A 19,417-nucleotide genomic window follows, 5' to 3' on the forward strand; every position below is an offset into this window, starting at 1 on the left:
GTATGTGCTTTTAGTGCATGTTCATGTTATCCTGGTTTCCTAACTCCTTACCAAAAAGTGTATTTTACTGTACACTGTACCTCAGTACTCACCATTAATTCGTTCTAGGAGGTGTGATGAGTACAAAACATGACAGGTACCAAACATTTTTTCCCCATAAGGACTAATGTGGTGAGTCACAAACCAACTAGCACTGACAAGTTCTGCCTTGTGCATTGAGTACCAAACAAATGATGAGTACTGGGACAAAATTTTTGCATCAAAATATATTGAGTAACAAACTCAATGAGTTTCAAAGCAGTTGACTACCACTGTATTTTTATGAGCTTTTTAAATTTGTAAGCCATTGTGGAGCAGATGAAAGGGTGGCCAAATTAAAGCAGATAGTGAATACAACCCCCATCTCACAACAACAATAAAAGAGAATTGGATACAACATTTAGACTAAACAGCACCATTGTGCATTGAGTGGATACAAATATCTGGCATGATGAATGACTGGGCTGTGTTCATTAAGATTTTTGAAGAATTTACTAAGAAGGGGGATATTAAATGTAGCCTAATTCTCCAAATGTTTTTTTTTAACTGAGGCTTTTGCAAAGATTTTGCATTTTCGTTTCTTCTTGATAAAAGTGAAACTGAGTCCTTCGGGAGAAGGGCGGTATAGAAGTTGAAATAATAAAAATAAATAAATAAATATAATGTTTTTTTTGCATATTATTCAATGAAATAGGTATTACAGTACTTAGAGATCAAGCAACAGATATTATAATGCATGTATTATTCAGGTTAGAAAACAACTACTGTGTGTCCTTGCAGTAAGTTTTTCCCTAAATGAACTTATCCAGATTTTTGTTTATATCAATATTTCTATTCAAACCAAGTGGACTGCAACCAGAGTTAGAAGAACTGCTTAGCTGACATCAAGCTTCAAACATTGAGATCTATCATAACATAACATAACATAACATAACATCAGAGTTGGAAGGGACCTTGGAGGCCTTCTAGTCCAACCCCCTGCCCAGGCAGGAAACCCTACACCATCTCAGTCAGATGGTTATCCAACATTTTCTTAAAAATTTCCAGTGTTGGAGCATTCACAACTTCTGAAGGCAAGTCGTTCCACTGATTAATTGTTCTAACTGTCAGGAAATTTCTCCTTAGTTCTAAGTTGCTTCTTTCCTTGATCAGTTTCCACCCATTGCTTCTTGTTCTACCCTCAGGTGCTCTGGAGAACAGCCCAACTCCCACTTCTCTGTGGCAGCCCCTGAGATATTGGAACACTGCTATCATGTCTCCCCTAGTCCTTCTTTTGTTAAACTAGACATACCCAGTTCCTGCAACCGTTCTTCATATGTTTTATCCTCCAGTCCCTAATCATCTTTGTTGCTCTTCTCTGCACTCTTTCTAGAGTCTCAACATCTTTTACATCGTGGCGACCAAAACTGGATGCAATATTCCAAGTGTGGCCTTACCAAGGCATTATAAAGTGGTACTAACACTTCACGTGATCTTGATTCTATCCTCTGTTTATGCAGCCCAGAACTGTGTTGGCTTTTTAACAGCTGCTGCACACTGCTGGCTCATATCTAAATGGTTATCCACTAGGACTCCAAGATCCCTCTCACAGGTACTACTATTGAGCAAGGTACCACATATACGGTACTGGTGCATTTTGTTTTTTTGGCCTAAATGTAGAACCTTACTTTTTTCACTGTTGAATTTCATTTTGTTAGATAGCGCCCAGTGTTCAAGTCTGTCAAGATCTTTCTGTAACTTGAGCCTATCTTCTGGAGTGTTGGCTATTCCTGCCAGCTTGGTGTCATCTGCAAATTTGATGAGTTCCCCATCTATCCCCTCGTCCAAGTCATTGATGAAGATGTTGAAGAGTACTGGGCCTAAAACAGAGCCTTGGGGTACTCCACTGCATACTTCCCTCCATGTGGATGTAGTTCCGTTGAGGACTACACGTTGAGTGCGGTTGGTCAGCCAGTTACGAATCCATCTGGTGGTGGTGCTGTCTAACCCACATTTTTCTACTTTACCTAGTAGTAGGTTATGGTCTACTTTATCAAATGCTTTATCATGTGATTAGGTTTTCATGTCTGTTTTTTAATTGGTTCCACTTATGTCTTATTTCCTTTTTTTTTTTAACTATACAAGCCACCACCTAGAACTGCTTTCATTTCCCATTTATTTAATTCCCTAATTCCACTACCATTATCCTACACAGTAATTTCTTCAAGCAAAACCATGATCAAAACTGTTCCCCAGTAAATTTGTGAATTTGATGAAATAATTGTCCATCATACAAACATATTGTGCAAGATTTCTAAACCAGCTTCATGGCATTTGATGTTTGTGACTTTTGCAATTGTAGCTTGCCATGATTGTCTTACTTATAATTTGCTATTTCAGTTTTTTCAGTAATTAGTTAGCAAATGATTACCATTTTCATCTCAGTAAAATTCAGTTTTATATTGTGTGTTACATGACATCTATACCAGAATTATAATTTATATATTTAAAAAAATGATACTGAAGAACATGAAGACATTTATTCATCTTAAGAAAGCAATTTAGAAAAAAAGGCTTACTAAGCAGAATTTTTTTTTTGTTTCTTTAAAAGGCATATTTGAAACCCTGTTATGCAGGGTTTTTTCCCCCAAAATATTACATCATTTAAGAAAAATAAATTGTATAGGACATTACTTTATTTCTTAAGTTATTTTTTTGATGCACTCAGTGATTTATAAGATGTTTATTGATATAAAGTCCCGAAAAAAATCTATGTGGTCACTAAATATCATAGATTTGATGGTACAGTTCATAATCAGACACTAATATATAGCAAATAAGATCTTATTCTAAAGTTAAAATAATAATATAGTCTTATAACATAATACTTATAAAGTAATACTTACAGTAATGCTTATTGCTATAAATAAAACTAGGTGCCTCTTTTCCACAATATGGGGGAAAATGATTTATAATAAATAGCTGCCAGCATTATTTAGTTTTATTAACTAAATGAACTACCAAGTTATATATTAAAATTGTTGTTGGTTAGTTTATATAAGTAATCCATGGAAGACAGACTTCTAATTAATTCAGAAACAAAGGGCCCAAGGTGAAAAAACAATAAATTGATGCATAAATAGTTTTGCCTTTCTGAAGGGAAAGGGAGTTGAAGGTGTTGATTATTAGAGTGTCTGGGAACTAAACCTTAAAAAGATATAAAGTTACTAATAGCAAATTCTGGATTAAAGATTTTGAAACACCTTTTTCTTTTTTATAGGATTTTCTTTTCTATAGGATTTCTGAATGATGTCTACTTATCATTATCACGGAACTTCTTAATAGTCATTTTTTTTGTATACTTAGTGCTCCCTGCCTTCCTCTAAAGAGCCTTTTTCTTTAAGCATACAGAATTTTTGTTACTGTCCAATCAATTTTTTCTTAATGTGAATCAAACTTTGTAGCTATGATGTTAAAAGAAAATGCAGCAGCGATAATTTTGTAGCTGGTTGTTAGTATCATGGGCTATGTATGATTCCTGATTTCTGTAAAACTAAGAATGACAAATTTATGTTAGAAAATATAAATTGCATCAGTGTGATACAACCTATATTTAGCTAGGTTTCTTGTTTATCTACATTGGTGTCTTTTCATCTGTAGTTTCTCTACTATGATGCTCTCTTGTTTTCCTTAAATATTTATGCAAATTATTTAAAAGAGACTTTCTAAATGATTTGCAGAGGGCAAAATAAATGAATGGGTCTAAGCATGCATTCAAGGAAGTCAACCACAAAGTGGTCTCTTTTATGTAAAACAAAATATTTTGAGTTGAACACTGAAAAACATCTCTGGTTTGGCTCAGAGTATAAGGAATTCTAGCAAAATGGAAAGGAACAAAGCAGACAAAAAATACACCAATAATTATGAAAATCTTGATATTCACAGTCTTCTTATTTGCCTTTCCCAAACATCTTGTTCTTTTGTAGGAGTTGTACAGTTCCCGGCTAATGAGTATGTAGCATACAACTATGATAACAAAATTAATCCAGAAGATAAACTGGCAAATATATGTAACAATTTCATGCCATAGTAGTCCTAAGGAAGATTTTAGGTCAGCACATTTCTTCACATTCTCATATGTTGGTTTCTTGTTTGTCAATATCATGTTTGGGAGGGAAACAGAAAACATGAAAATCCAGATAATTATAGACAAAATCTTGGCTGCTGGTACTTTGTTAATTCTTGATGATTTGAAAGGTTTGACAGTCTTCAAATATCGATCAATGGTTATAAGTCCAAAAAAAATAATGCTGATGTACATGGTGAAGTAAAAGATGACCTGACTCACCTTGCAAACAAACCCTCTCAATTTCCAGGAAGTCAGTTTTGCATCACTGAGAATTTTGAATGGAAACGTTAATACCATCAGGATGTCAGTAATCACTATGTTCTTGAGAAACACAATGAAATTTGATTTGCTGGGGATCTGGAAAAAAACTCCCATGGCCAGGCCATTCATGATTATGCCAATAAAGAAGATAATAGTATATAACAAAGGAAAGAGAACTTGATTCATCTTGCTGTCTGTGGTGCAGTTGCTGCTGTTTTCAGGAGGGCTGTAGTCTAGTCCCATCGTCGCTTTAATTGCTTTCTACCAAAACAAAACAAGCACATTAGTCATAAATGTCAGATTTAATGCTTCAATCCAGTATTTTTAAACCCTCTCTGTATACAAGTAACAGCATGAATAGCTTTTTAGTATAAAACTTATGGTATAGAACAGTGATGGCTAACCTTTTCCAGACCGAGGGCCCAAAGCGTGCACGCACATGCGCAAATGCATGTGTCTGCATCCGAACCCCAAAAATGCAATGTGTGCACAGCCCCCCATGCATCCCACCCCTGTGCATGTGCACATGGCCCCCGGATGCACCCTGCCCTCTGGCACATGTGCACACAGCCCCCCCACATGTGCTCCACCCCCACACATGTGCAGCAGAGATGTGAATACCAGCTGGCTGGCAGGAAGTGCGCACGCTTGCGCGGCGGTGTTAAGCTGGGGCAACGGCTCACATGCCCAGAGAGAGGGCCCTGCGTACCACCTCTGGCACACGTGCCATAGGTTTGCCATCACAGGTATAGAAAATTTTTTCAAAGTGATGATCAGATCACAGACACAGTGATGCCAGCAGCAGACCTATCCTGAAACGATGACCTTCAAATGATCTGAGGTGCAGCTGCCAGAAGTGCCAGTTACGACTCAGCCATGTTTGTTATGAATTCTAGGAACTGAAAATCCAACCCACATGGGAGGCATTAGTTTGGGAAAGGCATTGCTGAAAAAAAATTTGTACGTTTAGGAATCGCAAAGTACAAATTCAAGAAGACTCAATTAAATAATCTTGCAAATAAATAATTGGTAGTTTAGGTAGTTTACAGCTCTGTAATCCAGAGAATAATAACAATAATAATAACAATAATAACAATAATAATAATAATAATAATAATAATAATAATAATAATAATAATAATAATAATAATAATAATAATAATAATAATAATAATAATAATAATAATAATAATATTTTAATTTGTATACCACCCTTCTCCCGAAGGACTCAGGACGGTGAACAGGCAAATAAAATACAGGCATACACAATAATTAAAACAACCCTTAAAAAACTGATTTAAATTTGCCCAAAAATTAAAATAATATACACCCCCATAAAATTACAAAAATTTAAGAACCCATCACATTCAATTAAAATTAAAGATAAAAATCAAGCTAGTCCAGCCATCCGAAATAAATAGGTTTTAAGTTCGCGGCGAAAGGTCCTAAGGTCAGGTAGTTGTTGAAGTCCGAGGGGAAGTTCGTTCCACAGGGTCGGAGCCCCACAGAAGGCCCTCCCCTGGGGCCGCCAGTCGACACTGTTTGGCTGATGGCACCCTGAGGAGTCCTCTCTGTGGGAGCACGGACGATGGGAGATAGAGGCCGGCAGTAGACGGTCCCGTAGATAGCCTGGTCCTAAGCCATGGAGCGCTTTAAAGGTGGTAACCAATACCTTGAAGCGCACCCAGAAAACAACAGGTAGCCAGTGCAGTCTGCGCAGGATAGGTGTTACGTGGGAGCTCCGAACCGCTCCCTCAATAACCCGCGCAGCCGCATTCTGGACTAGCTGAAGTCTCCGGGTGCTCTTCAAGGGGAGCCCCATGTAGAGAGCATTGCAATAGTCCAGGCAAGAGGTAACGAGAGCATGAGTGACCGTGCATAAGGCATCCCGGTCCAGGAAGGGACGCAACTGGCGGATCAGGCGAACCTGATAGAAAGCTCTCCTGGAGACGGTCGCCAAATGATCTTCAAAGGACAACCGATCATCCAGGAGCACGCCCAAGTTGCGTACCTTCTCCATCGGGGCCAATGACTCACCCCGATAGACAGCCGCATCTGCAGCTGTCTATCTGCTGACTGTACCGAGGTGCTGGCATCCACAGCCACTCCGTCTTGGAGGGATTAAGTTTGAGCCTGTTCCTCCCCATCCAGACCCGTATGGCTTCCACACACCGGGACAGCACTTCGACAGCTTCACTGGGGTGGCCCGGGGTAAGCATATAAAATACTCCCTGTTTCACAAACCCACATAACTCAGTTTCTAAACGAAAAACTTCAATCAGTTTTATTGTTATAATGTATCGCTCAGAAAGTAATGTACTCATATGGAGGAACAATGTAATTAACTTGAAGGAATGTCAGTATGGTCAAAAAATAAAGAAATTATGACGGCAAAATCACTGGACTCGGAGACCTTTTAATAGGAATCCTAGTGCTGCATCTCTTTCATAAAACAAACAAAAGAAAACTCATTTTAGTCAGTTCAAGTCAAAATTTTTCCAGCTGCTTTATATATCTTTAATTTGATTGGCAAAGTTAATTAATGCAAGTGTAATACATGTGAATGCTGTTTTGTCCATTTATTTCAAAAACTCATATTTAAGACATGTTTATATTTAAGATATGTCTTAAGTAAATGTTTGAAACCTCGGGATTTTATAAATCTTGTCCAAAATAAACTGAAGTAAAAATCTGTTTACGTTTAGAAGACATAGAGTGAATTGTTGTTGGACTTCAGCACAACAGAAATGTCCGTTGTAGCTAGGATTTTACTTTCAACATTACAGAATTATAGCAAAGCAAAGCAAAACATCAATAATCTGAGTGTTTTAAAAGATTAAAATGTACATACTGAACTGTTTGCTTCTGCAAATCATACAGAAAGGTATATTGAACAGAATATAAAATATGAAGTTACCTTAAGTGTCTGGATTTTCCTTCATTGGAAAGTTACCTTTCCTGGAAACAAATGTTTCTTGATCTGTTTTCCTCTCTTTTTATTTTGGATTGACTGTTTGCTCCAAAATAAGGCTTATATAGCAAACTCCATCAGCAGAGATCCTTCTTGCAAAACAGAAGTGATAGAACTGAGTGAGTCAGAGCACATATAGGGAAGTAAAGGGCTTAATTTTACTTTTTCCCTTTAAACAGCTGGAATATAATCAATTAGAAACTAGAGGGAGGGTTTCAGTTTTTCTACACTTGCTGTCCTGCATCATAACAATAGAAAGTTTTCTGATTAAGAAAATAATTTAAAAATATATTTTATATCCTGGTGTCATTATTCCTTTAGAGCTGACTAGAAGAGCGCTCATTTAAGCTAGTAGAGTCTGGCACTAATCTTTTGATGCAAATTAAATTAAGCAACACTTCTGAAAAACAACCAGAAATACTCACCATAATATAATTTAAAAGCTTTTTGGCAGGGTGCTTAACTACGTTAATGAAATGAATGGCTTTCTGATTAGTAAAAGAGAAGGGTACCTCTTTTCAGAATGGATTCAATACTGTATTTTTATTATTATGAAGCCTTGGTTTAAGGTATAATCTGTTGTGCAAATTTATAAACCCTGCACAAACCCCTGTTGATCAGAGTTATGATCTGCTAGTATTTTATCATCATGAAGATTAATTTTCAAATTGTGCATGGCTAACCATTATTACGTTGGTTGGGATTGTTGGAAGTTGTACATAGGAAGGCTTATGATGGAATATATGAAATATAATCTTATACACTCTGAAGAACGCTCCCAATCTGATTAAGTGTAACTCCAGCTTGGGTTCACAAAATGTTCAATGCATTTACTTCCTTTGAAATAATATTTAAAGACTACTGCTTCTAAATATAGAGGTCTTCACTTTTGTGTTCATTATATTTTTGAAGCCTCTCCTCTCCTCTCCTCTCCTCTCCTCTCCTCTCCTCTCCTCTCCTCTCCTCTCCTCTCCTCATATTCAATCCTGGTGACTTCCATGCAGTTTTCTTGGCAAGATTCCATTACTTTCTTGTACAACCAAAAATAACCCTGCTGGCTCCTGTGCTTAAGAAAGAACTAGAACCTGTGCCTTCCTCACTCCTGTTCTATCATCAGATTGCATAGCATCACTCTACTCTACTATATCATTATTTTTAGCATGCATAAACTGAACATAAAGGCTTACTTGTATATATAGTAGTGATGGTGCTGGATTTGTACCTTTTCCCTGACTATTTTCTGTTGATTTCCTCTTCCATTGTGGTCTTCTACATTTGTTGAAGCATCTTGAAGATTTTGGGAATGTTCTAGGGCAGATGTCCCCAATCTGAAGTCTGTGGCCTGGTACCAGTACGCTGCCTGTTGGGAACCAGGCCATGCAAGCAGTGGATGAGCATGCAAACATTCATTTGCACATGTCATGGGATTAGGTTGCAAGCGCAAAACCATCCCTTCCTTACTCCACCCCATGCCACTGCTGTTGCCCATCCACTGCCACCACTCCCAGTCTGCAAAACCAGAAAGGCTGGGGGCCACTGTTCAAGGGAAAATAAGGAACTTGCTTAAAATTATGTTGTTCTCATGCCTTTGCTTAAAGTATTCAGTGGGTCAGAACTTCCATTACTGAAATAATGTCAAATCCAATATAATAGCTATTTTCAAATAGTTAATTATTTTTAAGAAGGGGTCTGCCTTTGCTATTCTAGTACCACAGATGAACTTTTACTTCCATAATTCCCAGACAGTCATTTCTTCATACAAAAGCCATGCAGAAGTACTCTCGTATCAGTAGAGTGTCAGGTGATAGTACTTTATTTATTTATCAATACCTTTTGTTTCTTTTCTGACTTACCAGGATGAATCATCAAGTCATGAATATAACCAGCGCATGATACTTCTTTATGGAGTTGGAAAAGAACGTGAAGAGGCTAGGCATCAATTGAAGAAGATTACTCGAGATATTCTGAAAATCCTAAATAAGAAAAGCACTTCTGAAATGAGTGGTAATTAACTAACTGTTGATGCTTATCTTGCAGTTGTGGGTTGAGAAGGGGCACCTTTATAAATTTGCAAGTTTTTAATGACAATTACGCTTTTGAAAATAACTATTTTAAGACTGCTGTGAAGCATAACATGTAAACCAATTATAAGTAGCTTGCAATTGTTTTTCATAATCAATTTAGAAAATGTAAGCATATACTATACAGGGGGTAAGTCTTTATTACAAGAATTTACTGTATTGTTCTGAAGCCACTTATATGAACTTTGTATGATTGTAAATTGAAAAGCATGGCTTTTTTTTTTTAAAGAAGCTGAGGGGTTTCCATACCAGATTGCAATGTAATTTCATATTCTTGATTTTAAAATATACTTAAATATAGATAATTTTTTAAAAAATAAAATTTGCTTTTGACATAACATATGACTTTTATTTACTGCAAAGCTTAACAGACATATATTTTAGGTGGCGATGAAGGGCAAAAAGTCAGGAAGAACAGGCAAGAGGCATTTCCAACTTTAGAGACTGTATTTACAAAGCTTCAGCAGCTTTCATACTTTGACCAGCATCAAGTGACAAGTCAGGTACTTCTAAGCTGCCACTGACGACAGAAATTGCATTGAAGTTAGAATGTAATATACCATAATATACATGTAATATAAAATGGAAGTTGTGGGGAGGAAAAAGGTTCATCACAGGGAAAGAACTGCTCGATGAGTACAACAGGGTTAAATTAATGAAAACAAATTGGTGTGTGTGTTTCTGGCTATACAAAAAGGATTGGCCTATGAGAAGATGCTGGAAAGTGGATTTTAGATGAGTGGGTAGTAAAACCAAGAGAACATTTCAGACTAACCTACAAAACTTACTAACTTTTGAATCACATTTAATTGTTAGTTCGTCTAGAACAGGGTTGTAAAACTCAAGGCCTACGGGCCGGATCTGGCCCATGGGGTGGTTAGACCTGGCCCGCAGGACCACCCTGAAAACAGCAAAGGACCAGCCTGTGGTGCCTCTGCCAGCGAAAATGGAGCTCCATTTTAGCTGGCAGAGTGCTCAGGCCACCACAAGTGCCCCCAACATGAGTGACATCAAACTGGCCATGCCCTCATGGCCATGCCCATCCAGCCCCCTGAGGTCAATCACAACCCTGATGCCCTCAATGAAATTGAGTTTGACACCCTGATCTAGAATACTTTAAATGGAGTTTTCCTATGTCACAGCTGCTAGGAACAATGAGTCTTGATTCATATTACAGATATCACTAGAAAATTAGCCCTAGCCTGCATGTTTTGTGAATAGCTGGAGGTGCTTGCTTTGATGCCAAACACAAAAGAAAAGAGACACAGCAGCATTGCAAGCTTATTCCTGTATTACTTTAATTGTATTTCAGCAGGAAAATAGAGTGTAAATCAGACATTTTCACCATACTAAATCTTTATGGTGATGTTGAAACAAATTAAAAGAATTTAAAATTGTTCTAGGCTGAGCTAGGAAGAATGACAGTACTGGTACATTTTTGTTTTTTTGGACAAAAGATAGAAAGTCTAATTTTGTACCGACTGCAAAACTTAACTTGAGGAAAGTATGGCAGGTTTGAGGAAGAAACTGCTGAAATTTGGAGGATGTCATTGTTAAACTTGGTGTGAGTTAAGATTCCAAAATTACAAAATTACAAAGAATGTCTGCAGATAGAATAGGGGTTAACTTTAACATCTGCTTTTTAATAAAGTTATTAATTATTATTGTTTTGGGTAGATAGAATTAGGTAACATTTGTACTTACATTTCTACTTACAACAAGAATAAATTTCATACAAGTAAAAGTAGACTCCTACTTTTTGGATTTGTAAGAAGTAAACTCATGAATCAATGGCAGATCATTTCTATATTATGTTAGGCAAAACGTATGCATTAAATGACCAGGAGTTTAACTTTATTTGAAGTAATAATGTGGTCCGTTGCAAGAAATCTGTTTAATTTCAGAGATTTGATTAGAATTATTTTGTTGCGTTGGAAATAACTAAATGTTATTTTTTAGTATACGACTATTTTATGCTCATCATTTAGATGAGTTTTCTAAATATAAACAACTGATTCTCACCTATGGCAAGCATTTTGATTTAGAGATAAACTTCAAAATCTAACAGTTTCCTTAGATCCATCATACACTGCAATCTATCTATCTATCTATCTATCTATCTATCTATCTATCTATCTATCTATCTATCTATCTATCTATCTATCATTTATATTGATTTTTATCACACAACTCCAGGCAGTGTTGAAAATATATATGAAAATCTCCTACCTACTGTAACATAGAATAAAATTCCAATCTCCCAATCTCATTGAAATACAGAATATTAAAAAAACAAATAGCAGCAGCTGAATGACCATTAATTTTTGAAACTTGCTTTCATGCTTTTATAAATTACAGCAACAAGAGGCCAAGGACCTTCCTGGGAGGAAAGTATACCAATCTATTGGGGCTACTATAAGAAGGCCTAACTTTTGGTCTGCTCCCCTTTCTCATAATAAGTTGCCAAGCAATACAACCATAATAAAATGACCTCAAGACACTGAATATATGCATAACTGAACTTGCCAAGTGATATCTCTTTCAAAGAAGCAGAATGTTCACAAGTACAATATATATATTTTCATGTATATATGTATGATTTGGAATCATTCTTGGTTCCTTGTGACATTCTAGAGAAGGACCTGCAGTTTTGTGTTGAATTTATATTTTACTGACAAAGAAATAAAGGGAGAAGGCTGAAAGGTGAAAGCGGAAGCAGTATGCTCCATCCCATAGTTGGGTAGACCAGGTTGCCCTGATAGATCGATCTCACTGGGAAAAAAACTTGACCTGCAGTTTTTCTTTGTAACAATTTTCAGAACTGGTTTGCCATTGCTTACTTTTTAGGGCAAAGAGAGAGTGACTGGCCCTAGGTCACTCAGCTAGTTTTCTCCATAAAGCAGAATTAGAATGTACAGCATTCCCATTTTTTTAGCCCAATGCTTTTAACCACTACATCAAACTGATAGTCATTTGAATTATTTAGATGGAAATATACAGTTCTATTCCCTCTAAAATAATTCTGGGGAAACAAGTCAAATGTCCTCCAGTTTCATATCTGCTCCAAAGAAGATAGGACCATAGTTTATTGTCTCATCTGGTATTACCTGGAGGCAGTGGTGGGATTCAAGTAATTTAACAACCAGTTCTCTGCCCTAATGATTTCTTCCAACAACCAGTTCACCAAACTGTTCAGAAAGTTAACAACCGGTTCTCCCGAAGTGGTGCAAGCCGGTTGAATCCCACCACTGCCTGGAGGTCATTTCATCAATAAACAGAAGCCATGAAAATATACCCTGTAGAAATAAATTCCTTTTAATGCATCTAGCATCCACTTTTTCCCTAGAGCTTCAAAGCATCAACTTATTTGTGAAGCCTAATTTTCCGATACAGACATTTTGTAGAGATTCAGTTTCACCTTGGTCTACAATTTTGGTCTGAATTAATTTCTCTATAACTTTATACCTCCATCCAACCCCTTACAGTTATGTGTATGTATGCTTGCTAATTCTTTGCTCTACTGGTTCCCACAGTGCTTCACTTTGCTAATGGGTCTGTTTGTTTTTAAACAGATCTCCAACAATGTTCTGGAGCAGATTACTAGTTTTGCATCAGGAACATCGTATCATCTTCCACTAGCTCATCACATAGAATTTATCTTTGATCTAATGGAACCTGCTTTAAATATTAATGGACTTATTGACTTTGCTGTTCAGGTACCTGAAATGAAGTTTATATATACATATTTATTTAAACTATTTTATTCCAAGACCTTTTAAGAAAACTACAAAATATTTAAAACAATACTTTCAATAATTGGACAGAGACTTGCTAAGTCCCTCTCATTCCATGTTATTAATATGGAAGTCTCTCTCTCTCTCTCTCCTGCTCTGCTCCTAGCCAGTTTTAAAGGAATAAATGCAAGATATTTCACAATCCATAGAATGTTCACTTCCCAATTAGCAGAATTTTATTCTGCATGGACCACTTTAGGATCTTGTAAAATAATTAGATGTTACACGATAGAAGAAAAGAATTCATACCAAATGTAGCTGGTCAGCTTCAGACACTACAGCACTGGGCATCCCTGGGGAGAGAGTGGGATCCAAAAAGGCAAGATATCAGTTGCAACAGCATGATTAAAGTTCTTCCACTTTGCATGTTCATGTGACATCAACCACATACAAACGTAGTGGGCTTTTTTTTTTTGCCTCTTCCTGTGAATGCCAGTGATACTGTGATAGTGACTTTAGCAGTAAATTTGCAAATGCCAGTGTGCATGCATTCCAATGGCATGATAGCTTATTTCCATTCTCAGCTAAAATAAGGCAAAGTTTCTAGAACCTTTGTGAAGTGAAGGTACTTCACAAAGAGTAAAAGTGGCTTTCACTCCTGAAGCCAGGAAACTACATAGTATTTAGAGTAATAATTGCAATGCTATTTTCTATCCAACTCCAGCAAAACAATTTTTGTGCTAAGGAGTATTTAATCTTAGAATTTGTTTCTGAGAGTTGAAGTATTTCAGATTCGCTTCACTTTTGTATACTTTAATGATTAGAAAATCTTTTTTTGAAAGAGAACAAATAGAAGATATAGAACTTTGAGAGAAAAGTCAAAGACTTCTCAGATGAGGGAAGATCCTTGTGAATTATTCACTTGCCTGAGGGTATTTATATTTCTGTCCAAAACCTATTACATTTTTAATGCATCTCTTTGAAGAAAAATGGATTGCAACACTGTAAGAGCATTTATATATCACAGGAAGCCAGAATTAAGAGCTTCTAAGTTATAAGCAATGAGTATCAGTGTAGGAGTGTCAGATCAGTGTGATGATGCTTTCTGACTCCAATTGCTTATGGGAACATCTATACAATACTATAGATCCATAAAAATCCATGTTATATGAAAGGCTTCAGCTGTGGATTCTTGAACATGTCATTTAGATCAATAATTAAGTTTTGTTGTTCTTTGTTGAAGCAATATTTAAATAAACTATGGATACAACTATATGTAAAAGAAGGCACTTCTTTTAGTGTATGTGATCACTTGGTTTAGTGGATGTGATCAAATTAGTGTACACTAAGATACCTTTCAATTAGGATTTGATTAGGAAGCCAGATTTTTTACTATGTGAAACCACTCTATATCCACTTAAATAGTTCAGCGATGACAAACAACTACAATGCAATTCTGTGGCATTTAGATTTAGAGAGGAATCCTAAAGCGATATTTAACCTTTTATTTTAGCTGCTGAATGAGCTGAGTGTGGTGGAAGCTGAACTACTACTGAAGTCATCCAGCCTGGCAGGAAATTACACAACTGGACTGTGTGTTTGCATTGTAGCTGTGCTAAGGCATTATCATGCTTGCCTCATTTTGAATCCAGATCAAACTGCTCAGGTTTTTGAAGGGTTTGTAGTAGTAAATGTTTTTCAAACACTGCTTAGTTTTCTAACTAGTATGTTCGGTCTGTAATTAGGATGCAGTATTATTAGAGAGTTTGATGGGAAATTTAACACCTTTGTGTAATCAGAAAGGCAGAAACTTAATTGAATTAGAAATGCAAATACTCATTATTTTCCCAATCTAAGATTTTAAAGTGCCTGAAATAGCCTTATGTCTCAGCTAATGACTTCTTCAGTTTAATAGATACATTTACAATGTGTTGGACAGGATACATTTCCACGTATATGAATTCTTGGTTTTATATATTTGAATTATTTTTTGTGATTCTATAAATGTTATTTTTATTACTTTATTAGTCTTAAAATAACACACACACACACACACACAGAGATATTCTTTTTATAACCAGATTAGTGTTAACTAAATTGATTGAAGAGATGGTGTGTTTTGTGAGTTCATTGACTTGCATATCAGGTAAGATGACTTAGAAACTATCAAAATATTTGTAGTATAAAGAGATCCATAACATAGCTACAGTGGGTATACAGAACCTTGTTTTAGACTCAGGTTGTATCTAGCTTTAGAGGAGTTCCAGCAAGCCAAGATAAATCTAAAGTTGAATTAAATAATTATTATTAAGTAATTACATATACTTAATTTCATTACTTCCCGTGCACTTGATTATTTTCCCTATCATCACATTTACAGTTATAATTTGCTGACAATCTTTGAAAAGGCTTTACAGTAGAGGGTCATAGATAGCTCCAGGCACATAAATTGAAAATCCTTCATCTGGTTTGTACACAACTGTATTTCTAGAATTAAATATAAATATTATTCCTTGTCTTGGAAATTCAGAGTAGGTTTTAAGACTATATTCAATCCTATAATTTTAAATCATGTGAAAGGACGGTACTGTGACTGACTTCTAATTTTTAATAATGAATTTATCTTTCTATAGATTGTGTGGTGTGGTAAAACACATAGTCAATCCATCAGAATGCTCTTCCCCTGAAAGGTGTATTTTAGCCTACCTGTATGATCTCTATGGGTCCTGTAGCCATCTTAGAAGCAAATTTGGAGATCTTTTCAGGTTAGTAGTAACAATTTATACTTTGCTTTATATTTCAATTAACCTTCAGGCAACAATCCTTCACCAGTGATATCTTTCACCACTGATATCTTTCAGATGTATTGGATCTATAGCTTCTGGAATCCCAATACATCTGAATGTTATAAAATATAAAAAAGATCATTTAGATGGTTTTTTACGAAGTATAAAAAAGATCATGTACATGCTTTCATTTTGACTTAGATAGGCACTTACATATATTTTGTATGTTTTCAGTTACAATTTCCTATTACTGACATTTTTAAATATTTTACCCAGTCTTTGCTAACACATTTTTATATATATTTTCCTAATACCTATATTTTGTATGCACATACACTTTTACCTGTTTTAATGTTTGTTCTTACAAATAAGTTCTTTCTAAGATATGACAGAAACATTTCTGTCTGGCATTTGATACCCCTATTCTGATTCTGCTATGGATATTTTTATTCCATGCTTGTTTATCAATTGACCTTACAGTTAGAAGAAAAAAGTAAATGATTTTTTTTAAAAGAAATGGTTTAAAAAGAGATAGAATTTGGGAATTTTCTGTTTTATATTTGAGACATATTTTCTTGGACTTGAAAGTTTTCCCCAAAAGTTCCTTTCGGATTTCTTAGGATTTGCATTCTAGAGATTTCCAGGCAAATTCTCATTATGAATTGTCAAACCTGTATACAACTTGGAGAAGGTAATATAAGACATATACATTATTTTAAAAAAAAGGATTGCACAGTATCATAATTGATTTTAGTTAATATTCAACCTTTTTTTGTTTTCTAATAGATTCACAAATAGGACCAGTTTCTCTGAGATGTTTGTCCATAAGTAAACGTATAGCTATCCTAATATTAATATGAAGCCATCCCACATAAAATAATTCACTTCCGAAAAAGGGAATATGAAATAAGAAATTGCTTCTTGTGGTTTTGGCTTTGAAACTGTGGACCACATTTGTTGTTGTTGTTAGTTGCGAAGTCGTGTCCGACCCATCACGACCCCATAGACAATGTTCCTCCAGGCCTTCCTGTCCTCTACCTTCCTCTGGAGTCAATTTAAGCTCATGCCTACTGCTTCAGTGACTCCATCCAGCCACCTCATTCTCTGTCGTCCCGTTCTTCTTTTGCCCTCAATCTTTCCCAGCATTAGGCTCTTCTCCAGTGAGTCATTCCTTCTCATTAGGTGGCCAAAGTATTTCAGTTTCATCTTCAGGATCTGGCCTTCTAAAGAGCAGTCAGGATTGATCTCCTCTAGGACTGACTTGTTTGTTCGCCTTGCAGTCCAAGGAACTCGCAGGAGTCTTCTCCAGCACCAGAGTTCAAAGGCCTCGATTCTTTGGCGCTCAGCCTTTTTTATGGTCCAACCTTCACAGCCATACATTGCAACTGGACCACATTAGGGCAAGTCAATTTTACTTTCTAAAAATGTCTAAAGTCACCTCAACCTTATTACCTTCAATTTACATAGTTTTATTTCCATTAACTGACAACTTAATTATAAAAAGTCTGGTTATTCTGTTCTGAAGTTTTAATTAGCTGTTAAAGTACTATTTTAAATCCCCCACCCCAGCAATATATCAATGAATCGGAAGTAAACAGGTATATTGCTTTTGCTGTATCATACAGATTAGCTTTTCCAATAAGATTATGATGTACAGCTTAAAGTAAACATTTTACATTTTTTAAAATGTAAAATCTGATGATCTAATAAAAAAATTTCAAATGAAGTTCTTACCTCTGTTTTCCTTGAAGCATATGCTTATTATACAATTCAGAAGTTAAAATGCTGTGACTTCCTTTAGATCATTTTGATCTAAATTCCTTTTAAAAAAAGGAAACTCATTTTGGAAATGAGTTATATTATCTACACTTTCTAAAACTTCTGATCGTATGGTGGAAAGCCAAGCATGTTCTCATAGTGCCTGCTGTGCTGTGTTAATACTACTTCTGCAAATCTCTTAAACCTTCCACTGTAGACAGGTTGCTTAAAGGAAACTTTAAAGTATTTCTTAAAAGTTTGCAAGTATTGAGAAACCACGTGTTGAGTTTTTCCTATTGCTTTAAAAAATGTGTGAAAGGTATTTATTATGGGTCTTTAAATTGTTATTCACTTGTTATAGTTCTATTTAGTCTGAAGGGACAAAGTATGTTTTATTTAGGGCAAAATTAATTCTTAGTAAAGCTTCAAAGTCAAAGTCAACACTATGGTCCCAAATTATTTTGTGGCTTAAATGTCTCTGACCCAAGTTTTTATATAACTTGGCAGACATTTCTTTTCTTCATCTGTCCACCATTATTATCATGCTTTCAGTGGTACCCCCTATATTCTACTATGTAAGATAACCAGCCCTGAAATTTAATGAATGTATAATAATGGTTTTCCTTTCTCTATTGCTTTGTTGGGCTTTTAAATTACGGGAATTAAAAAAAAATTCTGTAAATGTTAATGTCTTCACAAAAAATGATGAAAAGCAGGTCAGAACTGTTGTATGTTGAAATAACTAAAAGTATTGATTTTAAATGCAATTAGCTGTGGGTAAGCATGTGTTTCTGCCAACTTTATTATAGGAGATAATATTACTGAGCAATTTCATGTAGATATCAACAAGGAGTGGTAAGAAATCCAAAACCTAAGGCAACCTCCTACATAGTGCTGAATTCTTCTCCTCCTACCAGTTGGTAGTGGCCACAGAGGAAGGAGAAGGACCTCTGCAGAAAAGAGCCTTTGACTTTTTCTGTAGTCAGTTCAGAAATATACCACTGTTGATGGTACTGAAAACTGTTAAGAGATCCAGGTCAGTTGACCATCTACATCTCAAGCCCTCCAAAGGCCATCTACAACCACAACCAATGTTCTCTCCGTATAATACCTTAGCCTGAATCCAGACTGAAAAGGATTCAGACTATTCATCCAGGTCTCTCTATAGCTGAAACCAATTTCTCTTTCAATAATTTTCCATAAAAAGAGATGGTTAGAGATTAGATTGTGTGTTTTCCAATACAGTTGGGTCTAAGGATAGCCTCTTAAGAAGGGGGTGTGCCACCTTAGGATACATGAAGGTGAAGAGAAGGATTGAGATAATAAAAAAGAGATGGATGAAAACTTAAAAGAATAAAAGACAATATATGAAGCAGTGTATGGATGATTCACAAAGATAGGTAATTGTGAGAAGGTGTTAATATGAACTAGATTAGCTAGATTTGTCTTGTCTTGTACCTTTACCTTTTTTGGTCTTACTGCTTTTTAATCCTCTTCTGTGCCCTACTTAATGTTAGTAATCCTAAAATCCTAAAAGGGAATAGTATATGTGGTGTTCTATATGTGTGTATATATGGTTCATGTTCCCTTTTCTAGTGATCAAGAAACATTCTCTGTACTTATACAGAGATATGCCTGTTTTAAACCATTAATGTTTTAAAACTCTCTCTGCCTCACTG

The 19,417-nt window shown here is 35.8% G+C and overlaps 2 protein-coding genes across 6 annotated transcripts in view; one reads left to right on the forward strand and one right to left on the reverse strand.

Annotated features, from left to right (window-relative positions):
- MED12L (mediator complex subunit 12L) overlaps positions 1–19,417 on the forward strand; it is a 199,280-nt gene that overhangs the window by 125,809 nt on the left and 54,054 nt on the right. For all 3 annotated transcript variants that reach the window (XM_058187094.1, XM_058187095.1, XM_058187096.1), the window contains 5 exons: positions 9,236–9,383; positions 9,845–9,963; positions 13,033–13,176; positions 14,708–14,871; positions 15,828–15,959. In XM_058187094.1, coding sequence (XP_058043077.1) covers positions 9,236–9,383; positions 9,845–9,963; positions 13,033–13,176; positions 14,708–14,871; positions 15,828–15,959 — 707 coding nt within the window. The remainder of the gene's footprint in view (positions 1–9,235; positions 9,384–9,844; positions 9,964–13,032; positions 13,177–14,707; positions 14,872–15,827; positions 15,960–19,417) is intronic.
- On the reverse strand, positions 2,451–13,535 carry P2RY12 (purinergic receptor P2Y12). Of its 3 annotated transcripts, XM_058187107.1 has the most exons (5): positions 13,504–13,535; positions 9,233–9,352; positions 8,602–8,739; positions 7,326–7,471; positions 2,451–4,669 (listed from the first exon to the last, which is right to left on the reverse strand). In XM_058187107.1, exon 5 carries the CDS (start codon positions 4,649–4,651, stop codon positions 3,653–3,655), a length of 999 nt encoding a protein of 332 aa, XP_058043090.1. In that variant the 5' UTR covers positions 4,652–4,669; positions 7,326–7,471; positions 8,602–8,739; positions 9,233–9,352; positions 13,504–13,535; the 3' UTR covers positions 2,451–3,652. The 3 variants fall into 3 exon arrangements, with proteins under 3 accessions (XP_058043090.1, XP_058043089.1, XP_058043091.1); XM_058187106.1 differs by lacking the exons at positions 8,602–8,739; positions 9,233–9,352; positions 13,504–13,535 and adding an exon at positions 8,567–8,583; XM_058187108.1 differs by lacking the exons at positions 8,602–8,739; positions 9,233–9,352; positions 13,504–13,535 and adding an exon at positions 7,805–7,856.

The sequence above is a fragment of the Ahaetulla prasina genome, chromosome 6 (genome assembly GCF_028640845.1).
Source record: "Ahaetulla prasina isolate Xishuangbanna chromosome 6, ASM2864084v1, whole genome shotgun sequence".
NCBI classification, from domain to species: domain Eukaryota; kingdom Metazoa; phylum Chordata; class Lepidosauria; order Squamata; family Colubridae; genus Ahaetulla; species Ahaetulla prasina.

Bases quoted from the DNA above. Each gene is read 5' to 3' on its own strand.
- P2RY12 (XM_058187107.1), bottom strand. From the start codon at position 4,651: ATGGGACTAGACTACAGCCCTCCTGAAAACAGCAGCAACTGCACCACA.